Source organism: Hyperolius riggenbachi, chromosome 4 (genome assembly GCF_040937935.1).
Source record: "Hyperolius riggenbachi isolate aHypRig1 chromosome 4, aHypRig1.pri, whole genome shotgun sequence".
Taxonomy (NCBI): domain Eukaryota; kingdom Metazoa; phylum Chordata; class Amphibia; order Anura; family Hyperoliidae; genus Hyperolius; species Hyperolius riggenbachi.
Window position 1 is genome coordinate 461051738 of NC_090649.1, and position 23333 is coordinate 461075070.

Below are 23333 nucleotides of genomic sequence, written 5' to 3' on the forward strand. Positions count from 1 at the left end.
ACATGGGGTCATTTGTGGGGTGTGTTTACTGTCCTCGCATTTTGGGGGGTGCTAATTTGTAAGCACCACTGTAAAGCCTAAAGGTGCTCATTGGACTTTGGGCCCCTTAGCGCAGTTAGGCTGCAAAAAAGTGCCACACGTGGTATTACCATACTCAGGAGAAGTAGTATAATCTGTTTTGGGGTGTATTTGTACACATATCCATGCTGGGTGGGAGAAATATCTCTGTAAATGGACAATAAAAAAAAGGCCTCTATGGATGAATAGAAAGGTTAGGGATAAAATGAAGAGGAAAAAGAATGCCTATAAGGTCCTAAAACAGGAGGGGACAGAGGCTGCACTAAGCAATTATAAGGAGTGCAATAAAAATTGTAAAAAAGAAATTAGGCTGGCAAAGATCGAAGCTGAAAATCAAATCGCTAGGGATATCAAATCTAACCCAAAAAAGTTTTACAAGTACATCAACTCTAAAAAAAGAAAGGTTGACTGTATAGGAATCCTAAAGGATGAGGGTGGGAACTCAATGGTGGATGACCAAGGTAAGGCAGAGTTATTAAATGCTTTCTTTGCTTCTGTCTTCACAAAGGAAACAGCACTGTTGCAAATTACAGAGGCAGAAGAGTCTCAATCTTCTAACTGTAATATTAAATACTTAACGCAGGAAGAAGTGAAGGCAAGAATAAATAAATTAAAAATAGACAAGGCACCTGGCCCGGATGGCATGCATCCTCGGGTCCTAAGAGAATTAAGTTCAGTTATAGCTAAGCCCCTTTATCTTATCTTTTGTGACTCTCTTGCAACTAGCAGAGTCCCAGTGGATTGGCTTACAGCCCACGTTTTCCCATTATTTAAGAAGGGCAAAAAATCTGATCCAGGAAATTATAGACCTGTAAGCTTAACATCAGTTGTATGCAAACTATTTGAGGGGTTACTAAGCGATACTATACATGACTTCATAGTAGAAAATCTTATTTCTCAGCATCAACATGGGTTTACTAAAGACAGGTCCTGTTTGACTAACATGCTCAGCTTTTATGAGGTAGTGAATGCTAATATGGATATTGGGAATGCTGTAGATGTGATATACTTGGACTTTGCAAAGGCCTTCGACACTGTTCCCCACAGAAGTCTGGTGCAAAAGTTGAGGATGCAAGGACTGGGGAAGAGTTTGTGTGCATGGATAGGGAACTGGCTAATGGACAGAAAACAAAGAGTTGTGGTCAATGGATCGTACTCAAAATGGGAGACTGTTAGCAGTGGGGTCCCACAGGGGACTGTACTGGGTCCAGTGCTCTTCAATTTATTAATGACCTAGTAGATGCAGTAGTGAGCAATGTTGCTATTTTTGCAGATGATACAAAATTGTGCAGAATCATCAACTCTCAGGAAGATAGTGTCATATTGCAACAGGATCTGGATAGGATGGCTATATGGGCACATACATGGCAGATGAAATTCAATGTTGACAAATGTAAAGTCATGCATTTTGGTCGTACCAATGGTCTAGCACCATACAAAATAAATGGGATACAGTTGGGAACATCAAACTTGGAGAAGGACTTAGGAGTACTCATCGACAACAAGTTAAATAATCATACTCAATGCCAAGCCGCTGCAGCTAAAGCGAACAAAATTTTGGGATGCATTAAAAAGGAAATAAAAACTCGAGATGCTAGCATAATATTGCCCCTGTTTAACTCTCTAGTAAGGCCACATCTGGAATATGGAATTCAGTTCTAGAGTTGGGCCGAACCTCCGATTTTCGGTTCGCGAACCCTGTTCGCGAACCTCCGCGAAAGGTTCGGTTCGCGAAAAAGTTCGCGAACCGCAATAGACTTCAATGGGGAGGCGAACTTTCAAAGTTTTAAAAAATTCTATACACTGCAAAAATGATAGAAAACATGTTTCAAAAGCTCTAATGCCTGGAGTCACACCTAATTGAGTGAAATACACTTCACTGCTCGAGGACCCACCCTCCCTCCCCCAAGCAAGGTCCTTTATACCATTTGCCTACCTACACTAATTAGTTATGGAACAGCTGCTACACACTCTGCTAGGGAGTTTTTACTCTCCCACCTCCCTCCTCCCACCTCCCTCCTCCCACCTCCCTCCACCTCCCTCCTCCCTCCTCCCACCTCCCTCCTCCCTCCTCCCACCTCCCACCTCCCACCTCCCTCCTCCTCCCTCCCTCCCTCCTCCCTCCTCCCACCTCCCACCCTCCTCCCTCCTCCCCCCTCCCTCCCTCCTCCCTCCCTCCTCCCCTCCTCAGGCCTGAAAATGCTGGCCTGAAATTGCTGGCCTGAAAACAAGCTGCATGCTTGTTTCAGGGTGTGATGCAGCTTGTTTTCAGGCCAGCAATTTCAGGCCAGCTTCAGTTGGTATAGTGGATAGTGTGCTTGTCCACCATACAGTGAGACCCAGGTTCGAATCCCAGCCAATGTGAGTTGGCTTTTATGCTACAAATCCTTAAAGGGAACCTAAACGGAGAAGGATATGGATTTTTCCTTTTAAAATAATACCAGTTGCCTGAATCGCCTGCTGATCCTGTGTCTCTAATACTTTTAGCCACAGCCCCTGAACAAGCATGCAGATCAGGTGCTCTGACTGAAGTCAGACTGGATTAGCTGCATGCTTGTTTCAGGGTGTGATTCAGCCACTATTGCAGTCACAAAGATCAGCTGGACTGCCAGGCAACTGGTATTGTTTACAGGAAACAGCCATATCACTCTCAGTTAAGGTTCCCTTTAAAGGAGAACTGTAGTGAAAGGTATATGGAGGCTACCATATTGATTTCCTTTTAAGCAATACCAGTTACCTGGCTATCCTGCAGATCCTCTGCCTCCAATACTTTTAGCCCTAGACCCTGAACAAGCATGCAGCAGATCTGGTGTTTGACATTTTTGTAAGATCTGACAAGATTAGCTGCATGCTTGTTTCTGGTGGGATTCACACGACAGTGGCTGGATAGTGTACTGGTTAAGGGTTCTGCCTTTGACATGGGAGACCAGGGTTCGAATCCTGGCTAGGTCAAGTACCTATTCAGTAAGGAGTTCAAAGCAAGACTCCCTAACACTGCAGGGTGGCCTCTTGAGTGCGTCCCTGTGGCTGCAGCTCTTGAGCGCTTTGAGTCTGACAGGAGAAAAGCGCTATACAAATGTTTGGATTATAATTATTATTATTACTGCAGCCAAATAGATCAGCAGGGCTGCCAGGCAACTGGTATAGCTTAAAAGGAAATCAATATGGCAGCCTCCATATACCTCTCACTACAGTTCTCCTTTAAGCAACCTAATGGTTCTATTGCATTGAGCATTAATGGTACATTTTACGGTAGCTTCACTTACTACTGTAGTGGTACAGTGCTTAGGGTGATGCACTGATGTGTCCACCACGCAGTGTAATCTGGGTTCGATTCCCAGCTATGGTATGATATATACTGGCTTTTAAAAAAGTATAATTCCCTGCCAGAAGACACCCTCCTCCCGGAGGGAATAGGTTGAAGGGTTGAAGGGAGGAGGGAGGTGGGAGGAGGGAGGTGGGAGGAGGGAGGTGGGAGGTGGGAGGAGGGAGGAGGGAGGTGGGAGGAGGGAGGAGGGAGGAGGGAGGCCAATTAAAATCTCACTAGCAGAGAGTGTAGCAGCTGTCCCATAACTAATTAGTGTAGGCAGACAACTGAGTCAAATGGTATAAAGGACCTAGCTTGAAGGGAGGGTGGGCGGGTCCTCAAGCAGTGTGTTTGACCATAACATGTCTGCTGACAGTGAAATGGAGGGTAAAAATTTTGTTTTTTGATGCGAACTGGGCGAAGCGAACTTCCGCAAACGTTCGCCTGCGGGAGGCGAACGCGAACCACCGAAGTTCGCCAGGAACCGTTCGCCGGCGAACCGTTCGGCCCAACTCTATTCAGTTCTGGGCACCACATTACAAAAAAGATATTGCAGTTTTAGAGCAGGTACAGAGACGAGCTACAAAATTGATACGTGGGATGGAAGGTCTCGCTTACCAAGAAAGGTTAGATAAACTGGGTTTATTTAGTCTAGAGAAAAGACGCCTTAGAGGAGATCTAATTAACATGTATAAATGCATCAGAGGGCAATATAATAGCTTGGCGGATGAGCTTTTTGTCCCTAGGCCTTCTCAAAGGACTAGAGGACATGAGATGCACATGGAGGAAAAACGTTTTAGCCATTTATTTAGGAAAGGGTTCTTTACAGTAAGAGTGATTAAGATGTGGAATGCATTGCCACAGGAAGTCGTTATGGCAAACTCTATACCTGCATTTAACCACTTGAGAACCTAGGGCTTTCTACCCCTTAAGGACCGGCCACTTTTTTTCCATTCAGACCACTGCAGCTTTCACGGTTTATTGCTCGCTCATACAACCTACCACCTAAATGAATTTTGGCTCCTTTTCTTGTCACTAATACAGCTTTCTTTTGAGGCTATTTGATTGCTCCTGCGATTTTTACTTTTTATTATATTCATAAAAAAAGACATGAATTTTGGCAAAAAAATGATTTTTTTAACTTTCTGTGCTGACATTTTTCAAATAAAGTAAAATTTCTGTATACATGCAGCGCGAAAAATGTGGACAAACATGTTTTTGATAAAAAAAAACCATTCAGTGTATATTGATTGGTTTGGGTAAAAGTTATAGCGTTTACAAACTATGGTGCATCTCTGACTTTTCTGACCCCCTGTCATGTTTCATGAGGGGCTAGAATTTCAGGATAGTATAAATACCCCCCAAATGACCCCATTTTGGAAAGAAGACATCCCAAAGTATTCACTGAGAGGCATAGTGAGTTCATAGAAGATATTATTTTTTGTCACAAGTAAGCGGAAAATGACACTTTGTGAGAAAAAAAAAAAAAAGTTTCCATTTCTTCTAACTTGCGACAAAAAAAAATGAAATCTGCCACGGACTCACCATGCCCCTCTCTGAATACCTTGAAGGGTCTACTTTCCAAAATGGGATCATTTGTGGGGTGTGTTTACTGTCCTGACATTTTGGGGGGTGCTAAATTGTAAGCACCCCTGTAAAGCCTAAAGGTGCTCATTGGACTTTGGACCCCTTAGCGCAGTTAGGCTGCAAAAAAGTGCCACACATGTGGTATTGCCATACTCAGGAGAAGTAGTATAATGTGTTTTGTGGTGTATTTTTACACATACCCATGCTGAGTGGGAGAAATATCTCTGTAAATGGACAATTGTGTGTAAAAAAAATTAACAGAGATATTTCTCCCACTCAGCATGGGTATGTGTAAAAATACACCACAAAACACATTATACTACTTCTCCTGAGTACGGCGATACCACATGTGTGGCACTTTTTTGCACCCTAACTGCGCTAAAGGGCCCAAAGTCCAATGAGTACCTTTAAGATTTCACAGGTCATTTTGAGAAATTTCGTTTCAAGACTACTCCTCACGGTTTAGGGCCCCTAAAATGCCAGGGCAGTATAGGAACCCCACAAATGACCCCATTTTAGAAAGAAGACACCCCAAGGTATTCCGTTAGTAGTATGGCGAGTTCATAGAAGATTTTATTTTTTGTCACAAGTTAGCGGAAAATGACACTTTGTGAAAAAACACAATTAAAATCAATTTCCGCTAACTTTTGACAAAAAATAAAAACTTCTATGAACTCACCATACTCCTAACGGAATACCTTGGGGTGTCTTCTTTCTAAAATGGGGTCATTTGTGGGGTTCCTATACTGCCCTGGCATTTTAGGGGCCCTAAACCGTGAGTAGTAGTCTTGAAACGAAATTTCTCAAAATGACCTGTGAAATCCTAAAGGTACTCATTGGACTTTGGGCCCTTTAGCGCAGTTAGGGTGCAAAAAAGTGCCACACATGTGGTATCGCCATACTCGGGAGAAGCAGTACAATGTGTTTTGAGGTGTATTTTTACACATACCCATGCTGGGTGGGAGAAATACCTCTGTAAATGGACAATTGTGTGTAAAAAAATCAAAAGATTGTCATTTACAGAGGTATTTCTCCCACCCAGCATGGGTATGTGTAAAAATACACCTCAAAACACATTGTACTACTTCTCCCGAGTACGGCGATACCACATGTGTGGCACTTTTTTGCACCCTAACTGCACTAAGGGGCATAAAGTCCAATGAGTACCTTTAGGATTTCACAGGTCATTTTTGTTTCAAGACTACTCCTCACGGTTTAGGGCCCCTAAAATGCCAGGGCAGTATAGGAACCCCACTAATGACCCCATTTTAGAAAGAAGACACCCCAAGGTATTCCGTTAGGAGTATGGTGAGTTCATAGAAGTTTTTATTTTTTTGTCACAAGTTAGCGGAAATTGATTTTAATAGTTTTTTTTCACAAAGTGTCATTTTCCGCTAACTTGTGACAAAAAATAAAATCTTCTATGAACTCACCATACTCCGTACGGAATACCTTTGGGTGTCTTCTTTCTAGAATGGGGTCATTTGTGGGATTCCTATACTGCCCTGGCATTTTAGGGGCCCTAAACCGTGAGGAGTAGTCTTGAAACCAAATGTCGCAAAATGACCTGTGAAATCCTAAAGGTACTCATTGGACTTTGGGCCCCTTAGCGTACTTAGGGTGTAAAAAAGTGCCACACATGTGGTACCGCTGTACTCAGGAGAAGTAGTATAATGCGTTTTGGGGTGTATTTTTACACATACCCATGCTAAGTGGGAGAAATATCTCTGTAAATGACAATTGTTTGATTTTTTTACACACAATTGTCCATTTACATAGAAATTTCTCCCACCCAGCATGGGTATGTGTAAAAATACACCCCAAAACACATTATACTACTTTTCCTGAGTACGGCGGTACCACACATGTGTGACACTTTTTTGCAGCCTAGGTGCGCTAAGGGGCCCAACGTCCTATTCACAGGTCATTTTGAAGCATTTGTTTTCTAGACTACTCCTCGCGGTTTAGGGCCCCTAAAATGCCAGGGCAGTATAGGAACCCCACAAGTGACCCCATTTTAGAAAGAAGACACCCCAAGGTATTCCGTTAGGTGTATGGCAAGTTCATAGAAGATTTTATTTTTTGTCACAAGTTAGTGAAAAATGACACTTTGTGAAAAAAAACCAATAAAAATTATTTTCCGCTAACTTTTGACAAAAAATAAAATCTTCTATGAACTAGTCATACACCTAACATAATACCTTGGGGTGTCTTTTTTTTCTAAAATGGGGTCACTTGTGGGGTTCCTATACCGCCCTGGCATTTTACAGGCCCAAAACCGTGAGTAGTCTGGAAACCAAATGTCTCAAAATGACTGTTCAGGGGTATAAGCATCTGCAAATTTTGATGACAGGTGGTCTATGAGGGGGTGAATTTTGTGGAACCGGTCATAAGCAGGGTGGCCTTTTAGATGACAGGTTGTATTGGGCCTGATCTGATGGATAGGAGTGCTAGGGGGGTGACAGGAGGTGATTGATGGGTGTCTCAGGGGGTGGTTAGAGGGGAAAATAGATGCAATCAATGCACTGGGGAGGTGATCGGAAGGGGGTCTGAGGGTTTGGCCGAGTGATCAGGAGCCCACACGGGGCAAATTGGGGCCTGATCTGATGGGTAGGTGTGCTAGGGGGTGACAGGAGGTGATTGATGGGTGTCTCAAGGTGTGATTAGAGGGGAGAATAGATGCAAGCAATGCACTGGCGAGGTGATCAGGGCTGGGGTCTGAGGGCATTCTGAGGGTGTGGGCGGGTGATTGAGTGCCCTAGGGGCAGATAGGGGTCTAATCTGATAGGTAGCAGTGACAGGGGGTGATTGATGGGTAATTAGTGGGTGTTTAGGGTAGAGAATAGATGGAAACACTGCGCTTGGGTGGTGATCTGTTGTCGGATCTGCGGGCGATCTATTGGTGTGGGTGGGTGATCAGTTTGCCCACAAGGGGCAGGTTAGGGGCTGATTGATGGGTGTCCGTGACAGTGGGTGATTGATGGGTGTCAGTGACAGGGGGTGATTGATGGGTGATTGATAGGTGATTGACAGGTAATCAGTGGGTTATTACAGGGGAGAACAGATGTAAATATTGCACTGGCGAATTGATAAGGGGGGGTCTGAGGGCAATCTGAGATTGTAGGCGGGCGATTGGGTGCCCGCAAGGGGCAGATTAGGGTCTGATCTGATGGGTAACAGTGACAGGTGGTGATAGGGGGTGATTGATGGGTGATTGATGGGTAATTAGTGGGTGTTTAGAGGAGAGAATAGATGGAAACACTGCGCTTGGGTGGTGATCTGATGTCGGATCTGCGGGCGATCTATTGGTGTGGGTGGGTGATCAGTTTGCCCGCAAGGGGCAGGTTAGGGGCTGATTGTTGGGTGGCAGTGACAGGGGGTGATTGATGGGTGATAGGTGATTGGCAGGTGATTGACAGGTGATCAGTGGGTTATTACAGGGAAGGACAGATGTAATTAATGCACTGGCGAATTGATAAGGGGGGGGTCAGAGGGCAATCTGAGCGTGTGGGCGGGTGATTGGGTGCCCGCAAGGGGCAGATTAGGGTCTGATCTGATAGGTAAAAGTGACAGGTGGTGATAGGGGGTGATTGATGGGTAATTAGTGGGTGTTTAGAGGAGAGAATAGATGTAAATAATGGATTTGGGAGGTGATCTGATGTCGGATCTGTGGGCGATCTATTGGTGTGGGGGGGTGATCAGATTGCCCGCAAGGGGCAGGTTAGGGGCTGATTGATGGGTGGCAGTGACAGGGGGTGATTGACGGGTGATCAGGGGGATAGATGCATACAGTAAACAGGGGGGGGTGGTCTGGGGGGGGGGTCTGGGGAGAATCTGAGGGGTGGGGGTGATCAGGAGGGGGCAGGGAGCAGGGGGGGGGGATAAAAAAAAAAATAGCGTTGACAGATAGTGACAGGGAGTGATTGATGGGTGATTAGGGGGGTGATTGGGTGCAAACAGGGGTCTGGGGGGTGGGCAGGGGGGGGGTCTGATGGGTGCTGTGGGCGATCTGGGGCAGGGGAGGGAGAAATCAGTGTGCTTGGGTGCAGACTAGGGTGGCTGCAGCCTGCCCTGGTGGTCCCTCGGACACTGGGACCACCAGGGCAGGAGGCAGCCTGTATAATACACTTTGTAAACATTACAAAGTGTATTATACACTTTGTATGCGGCGATCGCGGGGTTAACATCCCGCCGGCGCTTCCGTATAGCCGGCGGGATGTTGCGGCGAGCGAGCGGTGACAGGCGCCGGCGGAGGATCGCGTCACGGATGACGCGATCGCTCCGCCCATGCCCTTAAATGGACCGCCGCCTCTGTGGGTGAGGCCGTCCTGCAGGGCTCCACTTCCCCGCCGCCCCTGTGTAGTGGGCGGTCGGGAAGTGGTTAAAGGGGGCTTTGATGCTTTCCTTGCGTTGAAAGACATCCATGGCTACAATTACTAGATTATGCCTAATGATGTTGATCCAGGGATTTTATCTGATTGCCATCTGGAGTCAGGAAGGAATTTTTCCCTTTTGGGGCTAATTGGACCATGCCTTGTGGGGGTTTTTTCGCCTTCCTCTGGATCAACAGGGGTATGTGGGGGACAGCCTGGAGATGTACTTTGAAAAAAGACATACGTCCATCGAGTTCAACCAGTACAACCAAAATAACTATGTAACAATTGTGTGTAAAAAAAATCAATAGATTGTCATTTACGGAGGTATTTCTCCCACCCAGCATGGGTATATGTAAAAATACACCTCAAAATACATTATACCACTTCTCCCGAGTACGGCGATACCACATGTGTGGCACTTTTTTGCACCCTAACTGCGCTAAGGGGCCCAAAGTCCAACGAGTACCTTTAGGCTTTACAGGGGTGCTTAAAATTTAGCACCACGCCCCACTTGCCAGGACAGTTACACCCCCAAAATGACCCAATTTTGGAAAGAATACACAACAAGGTATTCCATGAGGGGAATGGTGAGGTCATTGAAAATTTTATTTTTTTGCCAAGTTAACGGAAAATGACACTTTGTAAAAAAAAAAAAATATATATATTCTGCTAACTTGTGATAAAAACTAAAATCTTCTATGAACTCACCATGCACCTCACAGAATACTTTAGAGTGTCCTCTTTCCAAAATGGGGTCATTTGTGGAGTCTGGCATTTTAGGGTCTCTGCAATTATTACATGTATGGCCAGTATTAGGAGTTTCTGCTATACTCCTTATATTGGGTATACGGGTAATGCACTCTGGGCTGAAAGGAAAAATGAACGGCAAACATACCTTGCTCCACATCAATGGCAGTGATAACCTCAGGAGAGAGACACCCTGTACTCAGGGTGAGCCACCAACTTATGTGACTGGGCCTCAGAACTTTAGTATACAGCAATATGCCTGCCAATATAGATGACTCTGTGTGGCATTAAAGTATCATCATAGGCCCAAAGTAAATCGCATATAAACCGGGGGTGTCCACACTCAAGGAAAATTCAAATATACCGTCTTATATCGCCAACCCAGCACAGGTCAGCAATATCAAGCAAGAAAACCGATCCTTCTTCCGACTTTTATGCTTACCTGTTTGTTTGGTTTTCAAGCTTACCTCACCTCTACTCCCCTGGGACAATGTTCGAAATAACACTGAGTGTGTGCCTACTCCTGTGTCTGGAGTTCCCTAGGTTCTAATAGTGTAGCTGCTCGTGGTACCTCTCAAAACACTCCTCTAGGCATAGGCCAGGCTGTTCAGGACATTTGGGACAATAAAAACTGGTGTCAGTCCTAGCACTGCTGCAGACACAACGTTTTCTTCGGATGCGTTGACCTGGGGTACTCAGAAGCTGATAGACGTAATGCCTTCCATGCAGTTGGCTAACCGCATTTGGGGGGGGGGGCTGGATACAGGAGGTCCAGAACGATCTGTTCCTGAAATTGAAGGAAAGATCCAGTTCTCCCAGCCTTACTGTAGAGAACAAAGCTGTTGTAAACTGCCAATTGAATCAGATAAAAAGACACTTTCTTATAACAGCGTCTTGTTTTCCGGGAAATTAAATAGGGCGCTAACCTCTGGACATTGAAGTCCACCCCTCCCATGTTGACATTATATTCGTGGACGACAAGGGGCTTTTCAATGACCTCAGTTGCCCGTTGAATTTGGACTGTCGTGTCTGTGTGAATGGTGGACAGAAAGTAAACGTCCCTCTTGTCCCTCCATTTCACCGCGAGCAGGTCGTCAGTACGCAAGGCGGCCCTCTGCCCCCGTTCAAGTCTGGTGGTAACGAGCTGTTGGGGGAAGCCCTGGCAACTAGGCTGCGCAGTGCCACAGCATCAGATTCCTTCTAACTTTAAGTGCTGATAGAGGGCCACACTTGTGTAATAGTTGTCCACATAAAGATGGTACCCCTTCTGGAACAAGAGTGACGCAAAGTTCCACACAACCTTTCCACTGCTCCCCAGGTAGTCAGGGCATCCGACCGGCTCCAATTTTGAGTATTTTCCCTCATAGACCCTAAAACGACATGTATAGCCTGTGGCCCCTTCACAGAGCTTATACAGTTTCACCCCATACCGGGCGCGCTTGCTTGGGCTATACTGTTTGATGCCAAGGCGCCCAGTAAAGCGTAAGAGGGACTCGTCTATACAGATGTTCTGTTCAGGGGTATAAGCATCTGCAAATGTTGATGACAGGTGGTCTATGAGGGGCTGAATTTTGTGGAGCCAGTCATAAGCAGGGTGGTCCTTTTTATGACTGGTTTTGTTGTCATTGAAGTGCAGGAAGGACTCAAATCGTGTCCTGGACATGGCAGCAGGGTACAAGGGAACATGATGTACTGGGTTCGTAGATCAATACAACCGCAATACATTCTGTTTCATTAGTCCCAAGTGAAGGATAAGGGCCAAAAAGATTTTAAGTTCGGAAACTTGGACTGGTTTCCACCGGAAAGGCTGGGCATAGCTGCTCTCCGGGTTCTCGGTGATGAATTGTGTGGCTTTACGGTTGGTCTCAACCACAATTAAGTCCAAGAGAACCTGGGTGATGAACAGCTGCAAAAAGTCTATGACTGTTCCTAGATGAGCTGTCACCATCTGGACTCCAGACTGGGCGGTGAAAGGGGGCACTACGGGTGCGGCGGAATCAGGGGATTGCCAATCTGGATTTGCCAGCACCTCTGGGAGTCTATGAGTACTACGGACCAGTCTTCTTCTTAGTGGCTGCGACAGGGGTACTACTGCACCTGCCACCATACCAATTTCAACTTCCATGCTGGCGCTCACCACTTCACCAGGGTCTACGGAAGTACTGGTACTAAGTTCAGGAGATGCTGCGCTGCTGGTGTCTGCCTCACCAAGAAAACTCATCAGTGCTAGCACCACCCTGCTGCCCTTGAGGCAGATCCTGAGCCACCTGCGGTCTAACGACATGGGGTCTGGTACGCCTGGCTCTAGCCGGGACCAAAACCTCGTCATCACTTTCGGTCAGAGAACCACTGCTTTCCACACGTTCAAATTCAGACCCGGATGATTCGTCAGCTGAGTCTTCCTAAACGCTCTCATCCGACTGGTCCATGTACCTGTATACCTCCTCATCGGAAATCCCCCTTCTTGCCATTGTTGACTGCTAAATTTATGGGGTTTTCCTCCGAGACTACCCAGAAAAAAAGAGCACCGACCTAGCAAAAGGGAGTATTTGAGAGGTAGAAAGCTGTGGTCACTGACTTGATTAAAAAAAAAAATCAAAACTGATCTTTACAGCACCACAGCTAGTGTAGTGTTTTTGCAGTGATCAGAAAAAAATCTGTCACTACAGTGGGGCGGCTGAACACAAGTGCAGGCGAACAATCAGGCCTGATCGGGTAAACACTGCGTTTTTAGTGTAGCCTACACTAAGGTGACCCTAATGTACTGCTATAGATCTGTCTGAGATCAGGAATGATCACTAGATACTATATAGTACCAATGCTGATTAGCGACAGTGATGGCGCTAATCGGCGACTAATCGGTGAATGCGGTGCAGTGGGCTGGGCACTAACTGACACTAACAAAGGGGCCTAGCTAACTGGCCTAACTGCTAACACTAGTGATACTAAAAAAGTGTCAGTTTTCACTGAACACGTTATTTAGATCACTAGGATAGTAACAGGGGAATGATCTGGGGTGGAGGGGTTTAGGGGTGGTGGGGGTTTGGGGGTGGTGGCGAGTGGGGTCTCAGAGGCAATCAAACAATCACGGGACAATCAAATACAATTACAGCACAATCGAATCCAATCACCGCACAATCAAATCTGATGCACTCGGAAGGTGATGGGGAGTGGGGGTGGTGGTGAGGGGGGGGGGGGGGGGTTGGGGTTGGTGGGAAGTGGGTCTCAGAGGCAATCAAACAATCACGGGACAATCAAAGCGGATCACGGGACAATCAAATACAATTACAGCACAATCTAATCCAATCACAGCAAAAGCAAATCTGATGCACTCGGAAGGTGGTGGTTGGAAGTGGTGGGGGGGAGGGTGGGGTCGGGGGTGGCGGGAAGTGGGGTCTCAGAGGCAATCAAACAATCACGGGACAATCGAAGCAGATCACAGGACAATCAAATACAATTGCAGCACAATCAAATACAATCACAGCACAGTCAAATACAATCACAGCACAGTCAAATACAATCACAGCACAGTCAAATACAATGCACTCGGAAGGTGATTAGGGTGGGTCTGAGGGCGATTTGAGGGGGTGGGGGGTTGATCAGGAGCCCGCACGGGGCAGACCAAGTCCTGATCTGATGAGAGGCAGACACAGGGGGGTTACTGATCGAAGATCAGTTAGTGATTGCTGGGGAGGACAGATGTAAACAATGCGCAGGGGATGTAATCAGGAGGGGGGTCTGAGGGCAATCGAGGGTCTGGGCAGGTGATCGGTTACCCCCGCGGGGCAGTTAGGGTCTGATCTGATGGGTGGGGGTGCTATGGGGTGATGGACATGTGATCAGAGGGGGATCAGGGGGTAAGCTAGCTGTATACAGATGTATACAGTATACAGGGGGGTAGTCTGGGATGGGGTTTGGGGGTGATCTAAAGGTGGGGGGGGGGATCAGGAGGCAGTTAAGGACCTAATCTAGGGGATAGGTGGGGGGGGGGTTAGAGGGGTGCAATGGTGCTGGCAGGGGTCTGCTGGGGTGATCAGGGGGGGTCTGAAGGCTGGGGTGGGAGATCAGGGGGGCTGTTTGAAGAAAAAAAAAATGTGTGGTGTATACTCACTACTGCTTCCTCCTCGCTGGTGGTCTCTGGAACAATGAGACCACGAGGCGAGGAGGAAGCGTGTATAAGGCACTTTGTTTACCTAACAAAGTGCCTTATACACTTTGATTTGCTGAATTTGTGTATTCCTCCGCCCGCCGGCACTGCTAATTGGCCGGCGGGCTGGAGGCTAAATCACCGGCCATCGATCCCTGGCGAAGGATCGCGTCACGGATGACGCGATCGCTCCGCCCATGCCCCTAAAAGGACCGCCGCCTCTGTGCGTACGGCGGTCCTTGCGGCTTCCACTTTCCGACCGCCCCTGTGCAGTGGGCGGTCGTTAAGTGGTTAAAGACCCATACACACGGCATACAAATGTCTGTAGCTGCAAAGTAGCGACAACAGACAAGCGACAATTCTAGATTTTATAGCAGCGACAGTTTGCGCTAGCGACAGTTGTACACACGTGATGACAGAAGGGGTGAAGACTAGGCAGAAGTTGCCTGCAACAGACTATGGCCTCGATTCATAAAGCATTCCCGCATCTGGAAATGCTGAAAACGGCTCACTTTACCGACCACACAGCAAAATCTGTATTCATAAAGGCTTTTTCCGCATGAAAAGCCGACATTCGCGAGCAGAGTGATGAATCACCGCCTTGCGCGGTGATTATCATAGCAAAAGTAACAAGTAGTCAATTCAGAAAGATTAGAGGTAGCGGTATGCGGACGGGTATTACCGATACCTCTGATGTGGCGAGAAGCGTGCGGAATACAGTGCAGTGAATGGGACAGACCTCCCAAGCAGCTGCAGAGAGAACACCGCACGGAGGGATTCCGCCTGCTTCTCCTGTTTCTGCATGTCTCCCGACAGCCTTACGCCTGCCTACAGCGGAATATCTCCGCACGCCTGTCACAACTAGCAACATTTTTATGAATTACCACCCTGAAGGCGGAAATACCGACAGTGGTGTTTCCCCGCTCGACGTTACCTTACCGACAGCACTTTTATGAATCGAGGCCTATGTGCAGACAGTTGCCTGTGTGTCAAGTCTACTGTCTGTAGAAGACTGTAGAACATGTAGAACAGACCTCAACCCTGTCCTCAAGGCCCACCAACCGTGCATGTTTTGCAGAACACCAAAGAGGTAGATAATGAGCTCTGCTGAGACACTATGACCTCACCTGTGCATGTTTGTGCTTTTCTGCAAAATATGTACTGTTGTTGGGCCTTGAGGACAGGGTTGGGGAACTAGAAGACTTCCATACACATAGGAGGACAACAACAAACTCTGTGACTGTTCACGCAACAGAAATCATGAGCAATTTCCCAGTTCAATCGCTCAAACATGGCTTTTTCAGTATATAGTCTGCTGACCATCTGTGTCTCGTTGTGTCCACGCAAACGAACAGTCGCTCAAAACGTGTCTGTACAGGCATTTCTATGCCGTTGTATGGGCCTCAATAACTCTAAACTGCCAGGGCAAAGCCGCATACTCAGTGCCCGATTGCTCCTGCAATGTCCCCTTGACGGTCGTCAGCAACGCCTCTTCCTGTCGGCGGGTTAAAGTGCGAGGTCACGCGACATACACGGCATCACGAGCTAGAATTTCGCAATGCTTTGCGCAGTGTAGTCATGGATCTCAAAGATCAGCCGTGTCAGTCCGTCATCACTGCAAGATGTTTGCAATTGTGCGCCTGTACCCACCTCGCAACATTATTTGAAAATGGCCAGTCGTCTGGAAAATCAGCAGGTGGGTACACAGCTTTACTCTTAGCTACTGTGGTTCTGTTGTGACACAGAACCATATGGTGATGGCGTCACACCCCTTTGCCACAGCATGACAAAAGTTAATTTCTCTTCTGCCATCCTATTTTTAATCAGTCTTAATGGAAATTGGACATTATTATTATTATACCTGGCAGTGTTCTCCCCAGAATCTTTTTCCAGCAGGGTGGCATGAAAAAGTAGCCGGGTGGGGCGAGATGAGAGAATTCAGGACCGCAACCTCTGCACAACTCTACTTATAACAGAGGAGGAGGTGAGCCGATGACAGCCGGGTGCTCTCCAAAACTAGCTGGGTGGAGCACCCAGCTAAAAGAGCCTGGGGAGAATACTGCCTGGCTGCAGAGTGTAGAGAGAAACCTAAATTACAATTAGCAGAGACACAAATTCTAGGCAGTAATGAAAAAGGCTCGATATTGGTGATAGATAGAATACAAAAAATCCACCCAGGACTCTCTCAAATTTAACTCTACCTTGCTGTCCATTGTATCGCATTTTGACAACTGACACTAAATACTTATATGAAAAGACAAAGCGGATCAGCTGTGACCGCATTGCCAATCCGGCATAGTATGAGCCTAGCAGATATATCTGGCACAACCGTAGCAAAAGAGAGGAACAATGCTCAGAACAGCACAGAGGCCAGAGTTTAATGGCTCTTCTGCAATAGAAAATGAAACATTCACGATAAAGTATAAAACGGTCAAGAACGTAAAAACACAATCAAAAACATGAAAAAGAAATATTCACAACATTGAGATCACAAGAGACATAACTGCTCCGACCGGATTCCACAGCCCTTCCGCTCATTGCTGGGCGATTTATACACGTTTTAAACATAACTTCTAACGGGTATGTCCCAAGTGTAACAAAACCAGCAGGACCAACACAGTTATCTGTTCAAAGTAAAATATATACATATTTATTGCATCTATGGTTCTTGCTTGATGGTCAGGTCGTCCCTGTTGGCCACGGCTGGTACAGTGTTCTGTTTCGTTTAGAGGGGGGAGAGAAAGAGAGAAAAACAAAAATACATTAACAGCAAGATAATGTGAGCACGCCATACTGTTACAAAGCAAGACTGGAGGGAATAAAAAACAGAAGTCGCCCAAACATGATGCTATGCGAAAGGTTGTACAGGTAGTCCCCAGTTAACAAATGAGGTATGGACTGTAGGTTCATTCTTAACCTGAACGTTACCTGTTCAGGAACCCCTCCGCCCCCCCGATTGTCTAAGAAGAGGACGGCGTGGGAGCGATCAGGCCGGAGGAAGCCCCTGGTATGTCTACATTTTTTTTATATCCCCCATCTCAGGTACACTTTAATCCTGGTTCATGCATCCAGTTTTGATTGGCCAATTTTACAACTTCCATGCAGAATGAGAGCTTACCCATTTACAAATATTTTGGCCCTCAAACTACATGGAAAAGGTAAAATTGGCTAGTGATTGACCAATAAAAACTGGAGGAAAAAGAGAGACGTGCAAAGCTATGGGGAGCTGGACAAAACCCCAGGTAAGTAAAATACCGTCCAGACCTCTCACAAACACACAACCCCTCTCTCCTGCGGCCTCTGGAATGCTAGATCAGTCCGTAATAAACGCACTGAAATTCATGACCTTTTCCTCTCCAACTTCCTCACCCTCTTTGCCCTCACAGAGACAAGGCTCACCCCTTCTGACTCTGCTGCAGCAGCGGCCCTCTCTTATGGGGGGCTTCACCTCAGTCACACCCCTAGACCAGAAATCAGGTCCGGGGGAGGGGTGGGTCTGCTCCTCTCCCCATCCTGCACTTTGTGTCCTCACGCCACCCCCTTCCCTAAACTTTACCTCCGTTGAGACACGTTATCCGCCTCTACCATCCCCTTCCGGCAGTCATCACAGTCTCCTTTACCGCCGCCCATCCACCTCCATTAAACAATTCCTGGACAACCTGGCCTCTTGGCTCCCACACATCCTCTCCTCTGACCCCCCCACCATCTTACTTGGGGACTTCAACATCCCCATGGACAGTACTTACTCCCCTGAAGCCTCTCAACTGCTCTCCCTCACTACTTCCCTTGGCCTTTCCCAACACATCAATTCCTCCACCCACCGCGCTGGCCATACTCTCGACCTGATTTTCTCAAAATCTGCCACACTCCCCAACCTGGACATCACACCCTTCCCCCTCTCCGACCATCACCTTCTCACTTTCTCGATCTCCCCATCATGCTCCCCCCCACCCTCCACCACCCGCAGGTCGTTGGCAGAGAGATCTGCGTAACCTAGACCCAACTGCACTAGCCAACCCCCTCCACTCCCTCACATCCACCCTCCCAAACTTTACCTGCCCAAACCAAGCTGTGGCCCAATACAACCAGGCCTTTTCAGCAGCCCTAGACATTGCTGCACCCCCCACATTCCGCATCAGCCGTCCCATCAACCCCCAGCCCTGGCACAATGCTCACTCTCGCAACCTCCAAAAACAGACACGCGCCTATGAACGCAAATGGAGGAAATCCCGCCTCAACTCCGACTTCTTGAAGTACAAGGCCAACCTGCACCTGTTCTATTCCGCATTAACTGATGCTAAACAAAAATACTTTGCTGCCCTGATCGGATCCCAAGCCTCCAACCCTCAGCGCCTCTTCGCCACCTTCAACTCCCTCCTTAACCCCACCACTCCTCCCCCCACCTCCGCCCTCTCAGCCACTGATCTGTCCACCCACGTTACTGACAAAATAGCCAGCATCCGACGGGAAATCTCATGCCTCCACTCCACCACTTCTTCCTCTCCCACCAATACCTCTCTCCCACCCCACCCACCACTCACTGCCTTTACTCCTATCACAGAGGATGAGGTCAGCCGTCTCCTAGCCACTTCTCCTGCCACCTCCAGCCCCCTAGACCCTGTGCCATCCAACTGCCTCTGTCCTCACTTCCCTGTTCTGGCTCCTGTCCTCACCTCTCTGTTTAACCTCTCCCTCTCCACGACCACCTTCCCCTCTGACTTCAAACAGGCCACTGTACTTCCCCTACTTAAAAAAAGCCCTCACTAGACCCCCTCACTTCCATCCAGCTACCGCCCTATCTCCCTACTCCCTTTTGCATCTAAACTCCTCACGCTTGCCAAGGCCGAAGGAAAATACACTATCCTTCTCCTAGACCTCTCATCAGCATTCAACACTGTTGATCACTCCCTGCTACTCCAGTCCCTGCAATCTGTGGGTATCCAAGACCTTGCCCTAGTATGGTTCTCCTCCTACCTCTCAAATCGCTCCTTCAAGACCTTCTTCAATGGTTCCTCCTCAACCTCCATCCCACTTTCAGTTGGGGTCCCCCAAGGCTCTGTTCTTGGTCCCCTGCTGTTCTCCATTTACACCGCCTCCATCGGAAAACTCCTTTCCTCTCTGGGTTTCAACTATCACCTATATGCAGATGACACCCAGATTTACCTCCATACCACTGACCTCTCCACCACCACCATGGAGAAGGTATCCTCTGGCCTCTCGGCTATTTCATCCTGGATGTCTGCCAGGTTCCTAAAATTAAACCTGGATAAGACTGAACTCCTAATCTTCCCACCCCGTGCTGCCTCACCCCCCACTGACCTCTACGTCACTGTCAATGGCACAATCATTCATCCAACCACACAAGCCCGCTGCCTGGGTGTCACCCTCTCCTTCACCTCCCACATCCAAACCGTAGCTAGGGCCGGCTATTTCCACCTACGCAACATCTCCAAGATCCGGCCTTTCCTGACCCCAGACACTGCCAAACTCCTTGCCCATGCCCTCATCTCCCGCCTGGACTACTGCAACTCCCTCCTGTCAGGCCTCCCTCAAAATCGCATAGCCCCCCTACAATCCATCATAAACGCAGCAGCCAGACTCATCTATTCCTCCCACCGCTCTGTCTCCACGACTCCCCTACGCAAATCCCTTCATTGGCTTCCAATTCACTTCAGAATTAGCTTCAAGATCCTATGTTTGGCCTACAAATCCATACACCAGTCCTGCCCAACCTACATCTCTGACCTGGTCAGCAGATATACACCTGGCCGCCCACTTCGCTCCTCCAACAACCTCCTCTTAACCACCCCACGCATCTCGCACTCCCATGCACGACTGCAGGACTTCACTAGAGCTGCCCCCATCCTGTGGAACTCTCTCCCACTGCCCATCAGGCTCGCTCCCACCTTCAAAAAAGCACTCAAAACTCACTTCTTCAAAGAGTCCTACATCAACTCAACACTGCCCTAATCCTTTCTGCCAATAACTTCTTGCTGCACCCCCTCCTTTTGTGTCACCAACCCCTCCCTCTAGATTGTAAGCCTTTGGCAGGGCCCTCTCCCCTTGTGTATCTTACTTGACTCTGTGCACTTTACCCAGAATTTGGAACTTGTTACCACTACCACTCCAGTTTATGATCTGGCATTGTACTACTGTCTGCATTGTGTTGTGTATCTTTTTGCTATTACCTGTATTGTTCTGTCACCCGTTATCATTGTCTGTTACCTTATTTATTGTACAGCGCTGTGTAATATGTTGGCGCTATATAAATCTAATAAATAATAATAATAATAGAACTTGGTCTCAGGTACACTTTAAAGCATACACGTCAAACTCCGGCCCTCAGAGCCATTACATTTGGCCCTCAAGTGGTTACCCCACTTTGCATTATGTTTGGACCACCAGGGAAGCTATATTGGGAGGTGAAGCCCTAGAACCCCAGGGAAGCCATATGGGGGAGCTGGGGGGAAATCACTAAACACTATATAGTGGGAACCTAATATAGGGGAGGGTGGGGGCCTCTAGCCACCATAGAACTGTATAGGGAATGGTAGACCACTAGACACCAGGGGGCTGTATAAGGGAGGGTGAAGGCCTCTAGACACCAGGGAACTGTATAGGGGAGAGAGGGGGGCCTCTAGACACAAGGGAACTGCATAGGAGATGGAGGCCATTAGACTTCAGGGAACTTTATAGGGATTGGAGGAGGCTATTAGACTTCAGGGAACTTTATAAGGGAGGAAGGTGGCCAGTAGACATTGGAATTGGCCCACAACTGGGTCCCAGTGTACAATTTTGGCCCACTTTGTATTTGAGTTTGACACCCCTGCTTTAAAGTGATTAAAGATGGGAGCTTCCTTTCAACTATTGAAGCCATTTCTTCCTGCACCCCATTCCCTCTACCCCTTCCCCGTCTAATAAACTAGAGTTAAGTGTCGTAAATCAGAGCCTCAGAAAACATTTACCTGATAAGAAAAAAAATCGCTGATTGCTTTTTCTACGTCCCAATTATTCTTCTCAAGGCATCTGTGCAAAGAAAGCAGCAAAATACATGGATGAAGCCTGCATACATTCTTAGTCCCCCACCAAACACTAGGAACATACAAATATTGGTATGCAACTCCGCCCCCTTGATGCTAGGACGTCAAAGCATTTGGCCCCAGAGCACTCTGGGAGATCAACTGACATTCCTGCTCACTACATGTGCATCAGGGAGAGGAAAGATTTTACAAGTAAACACTGACTAAATAACTTATACATTAATATTGTAAAAATAAAAAATTAAAAAAATGTTATGTTCCTTTTTAGAATTGTGACCAGAGGTGTGGCCCCGCCTCAGGGGCCGCATAATAACCAGATCTCATCACTAGAGGGCGATATGCATGACATTACAGATTATGTAAAATAGGCTTGCATGCAAATTTAAATAAAACTATATGCAACGTAATACTAGGCCAGACAGATGTCCTTCCTGATTTTGATGGGTCCAATTCCAAGCTGCACACACTTTTCATGCAAGCCTGGATTATCATTACCATGTATGGGCAGCGCACTGCTGCAGTTTGGTGTGGAGGAACTCACTGTTTGGCCAGGCTGGGTTCTGTCCTCGTGTATTGAGAGACGGTGATGAGGGCGCGGACCCGCTGGTCACCGCTGGCTAGCTGCTCACAAATTGACAACATGGAGCTGGAGGAGATTTCTGCCGAAGTGCCTGGCTGTCTGGCATTCTGAACGGTGACAAAGATCTGACTGTTCATCATCTGGCCACTGAGAAAAAGAAGGAACCTCGTCAGTAAGGACAGTACACAGAACTCTGTCAGACCGTACACGGGAACCCTGTCCATGAGAACAGACAGTACACAGGAACACTGTCCATGAGAACAGACAGTACACGGGAACCCTGTCCATGAGAACAGACAGTACACGGGAACCCCATCCATGAAAACAGACAGTACACGGGAACCCCATCCATGAAAACAGACCGTACACGGGAACCCCATCCATGAAAACAGACAGTACACGGGAACCCCGTCCATGAAAACAGACAGTACACGGCAACCCTGTCCATGAAAACAGACAGTACACGGGAACCCTGTCCATGAAAACAGACAGTACACGGGAACCCTGTCCATGAAAACAGACAGTGCACAGGAACCCCGTCCATGAGAGCAGACAGTACACGGGAACCCCATCCATGAGAGCAGACAGTACACGGGAACCCCATCCATGAGAGCAGACAGTACACAGGAACCCCATCCATGAGAGCAGACAGTACACGGGACACCTGAACAAAAAAAGAAAAACCAAAAGGTCGCACCAGGATATGCTAATAGTATGTTACCTTTATTAATCACATGAAAATATTTAAGAACAGAGTAAAGGGGGCGGGGTATGACTGCAATAATAAATGTGTAGTGCCACAATAATTGCATATGTTTTAATCTACCATCAAGGATATATGGGTAATAATGACAATAATTGCTCCCAATAGAATTAGATCTCAAATAATCATATGATACACCAACTATAAATATAAATAACACTTGAAAATATACAATCATAGAATAGTACTGTGTCCAATGAAGAGAGAAATAAAGTGCAATGATACATAAATTACTCTGTGCAGCAGAGCAATAGTGCAAACCAACTACGCCTGCAACGCCCATGTATGAAGTGCAAGTGCTGTGCAGAGAGAGCCACCAAAGATATAGGAGGGAATGTATTGCACTGAGCACAGTGGGAATAGAAAAGCCGAGATAGAGAAGTGACATCCCCAAATAGAGGTGAAGAAAGCAAGTAGCATGTGAAACGGAAATGATATTCTGTCAGTAAAGAATGAGACTAGAGACCGCAAACTAGCGCACTACACCCCGCTGAGCCCAACGTGCCTCTGATGAGGTGGGTGTGGCCCACAACATGCGCCAGGCTCGGCGGGGAGTAGTGCGCTAGTTTGCAGTCTCCATCCAGGTAGTATACCTTCCCCACACTGCATATGTTTGTATCTACCATCAAGGAGACCCCGTGCGCAGCCTGGCCAATCAGTGCCAGGCAGCGCTGAGGGGTGGATCGGGACTGCCTATGACCTCACGAC

At 47.4% G+C, this 23333-nt stretch overlaps 1 protein-coding gene across 5 annotated transcripts in view; it reads right to left on the reverse strand.

Moving 5' to 3' along the window:
- Positions 1–16862: 16862 nt before the first annotated feature.
- LOC137504419 (nuclear RNA export factor 1-like) overlaps positions 16863–23333 on the reverse strand; it is a 122037-nt gene continuing 115566 nt past the window's right edge. For 4 of the 5 annotated variants that reach the window (XM_068232827.1, XM_068232825.1, XM_068232823.1 and 1 more), the window contains 3 exons: positions 21824–22009; positions 21208–21268; positions 16863–16958 (listed from right to left, as the gene is read on the reverse strand). In XM_068232827.1, coding sequence (XP_068088928.1) covers positions 16902–16958; positions 21208–21268; positions 21824–22009 — 304 coding nt within the window. In that variant the 3' untranslated portion in view covers positions 16863–16901. The remainder of the gene's footprint in view (positions 16959–21207; positions 21269–21823; positions 22010–23333) is intronic. The other variant, XM_068232824.1, reaches the window with a different exon arrangement.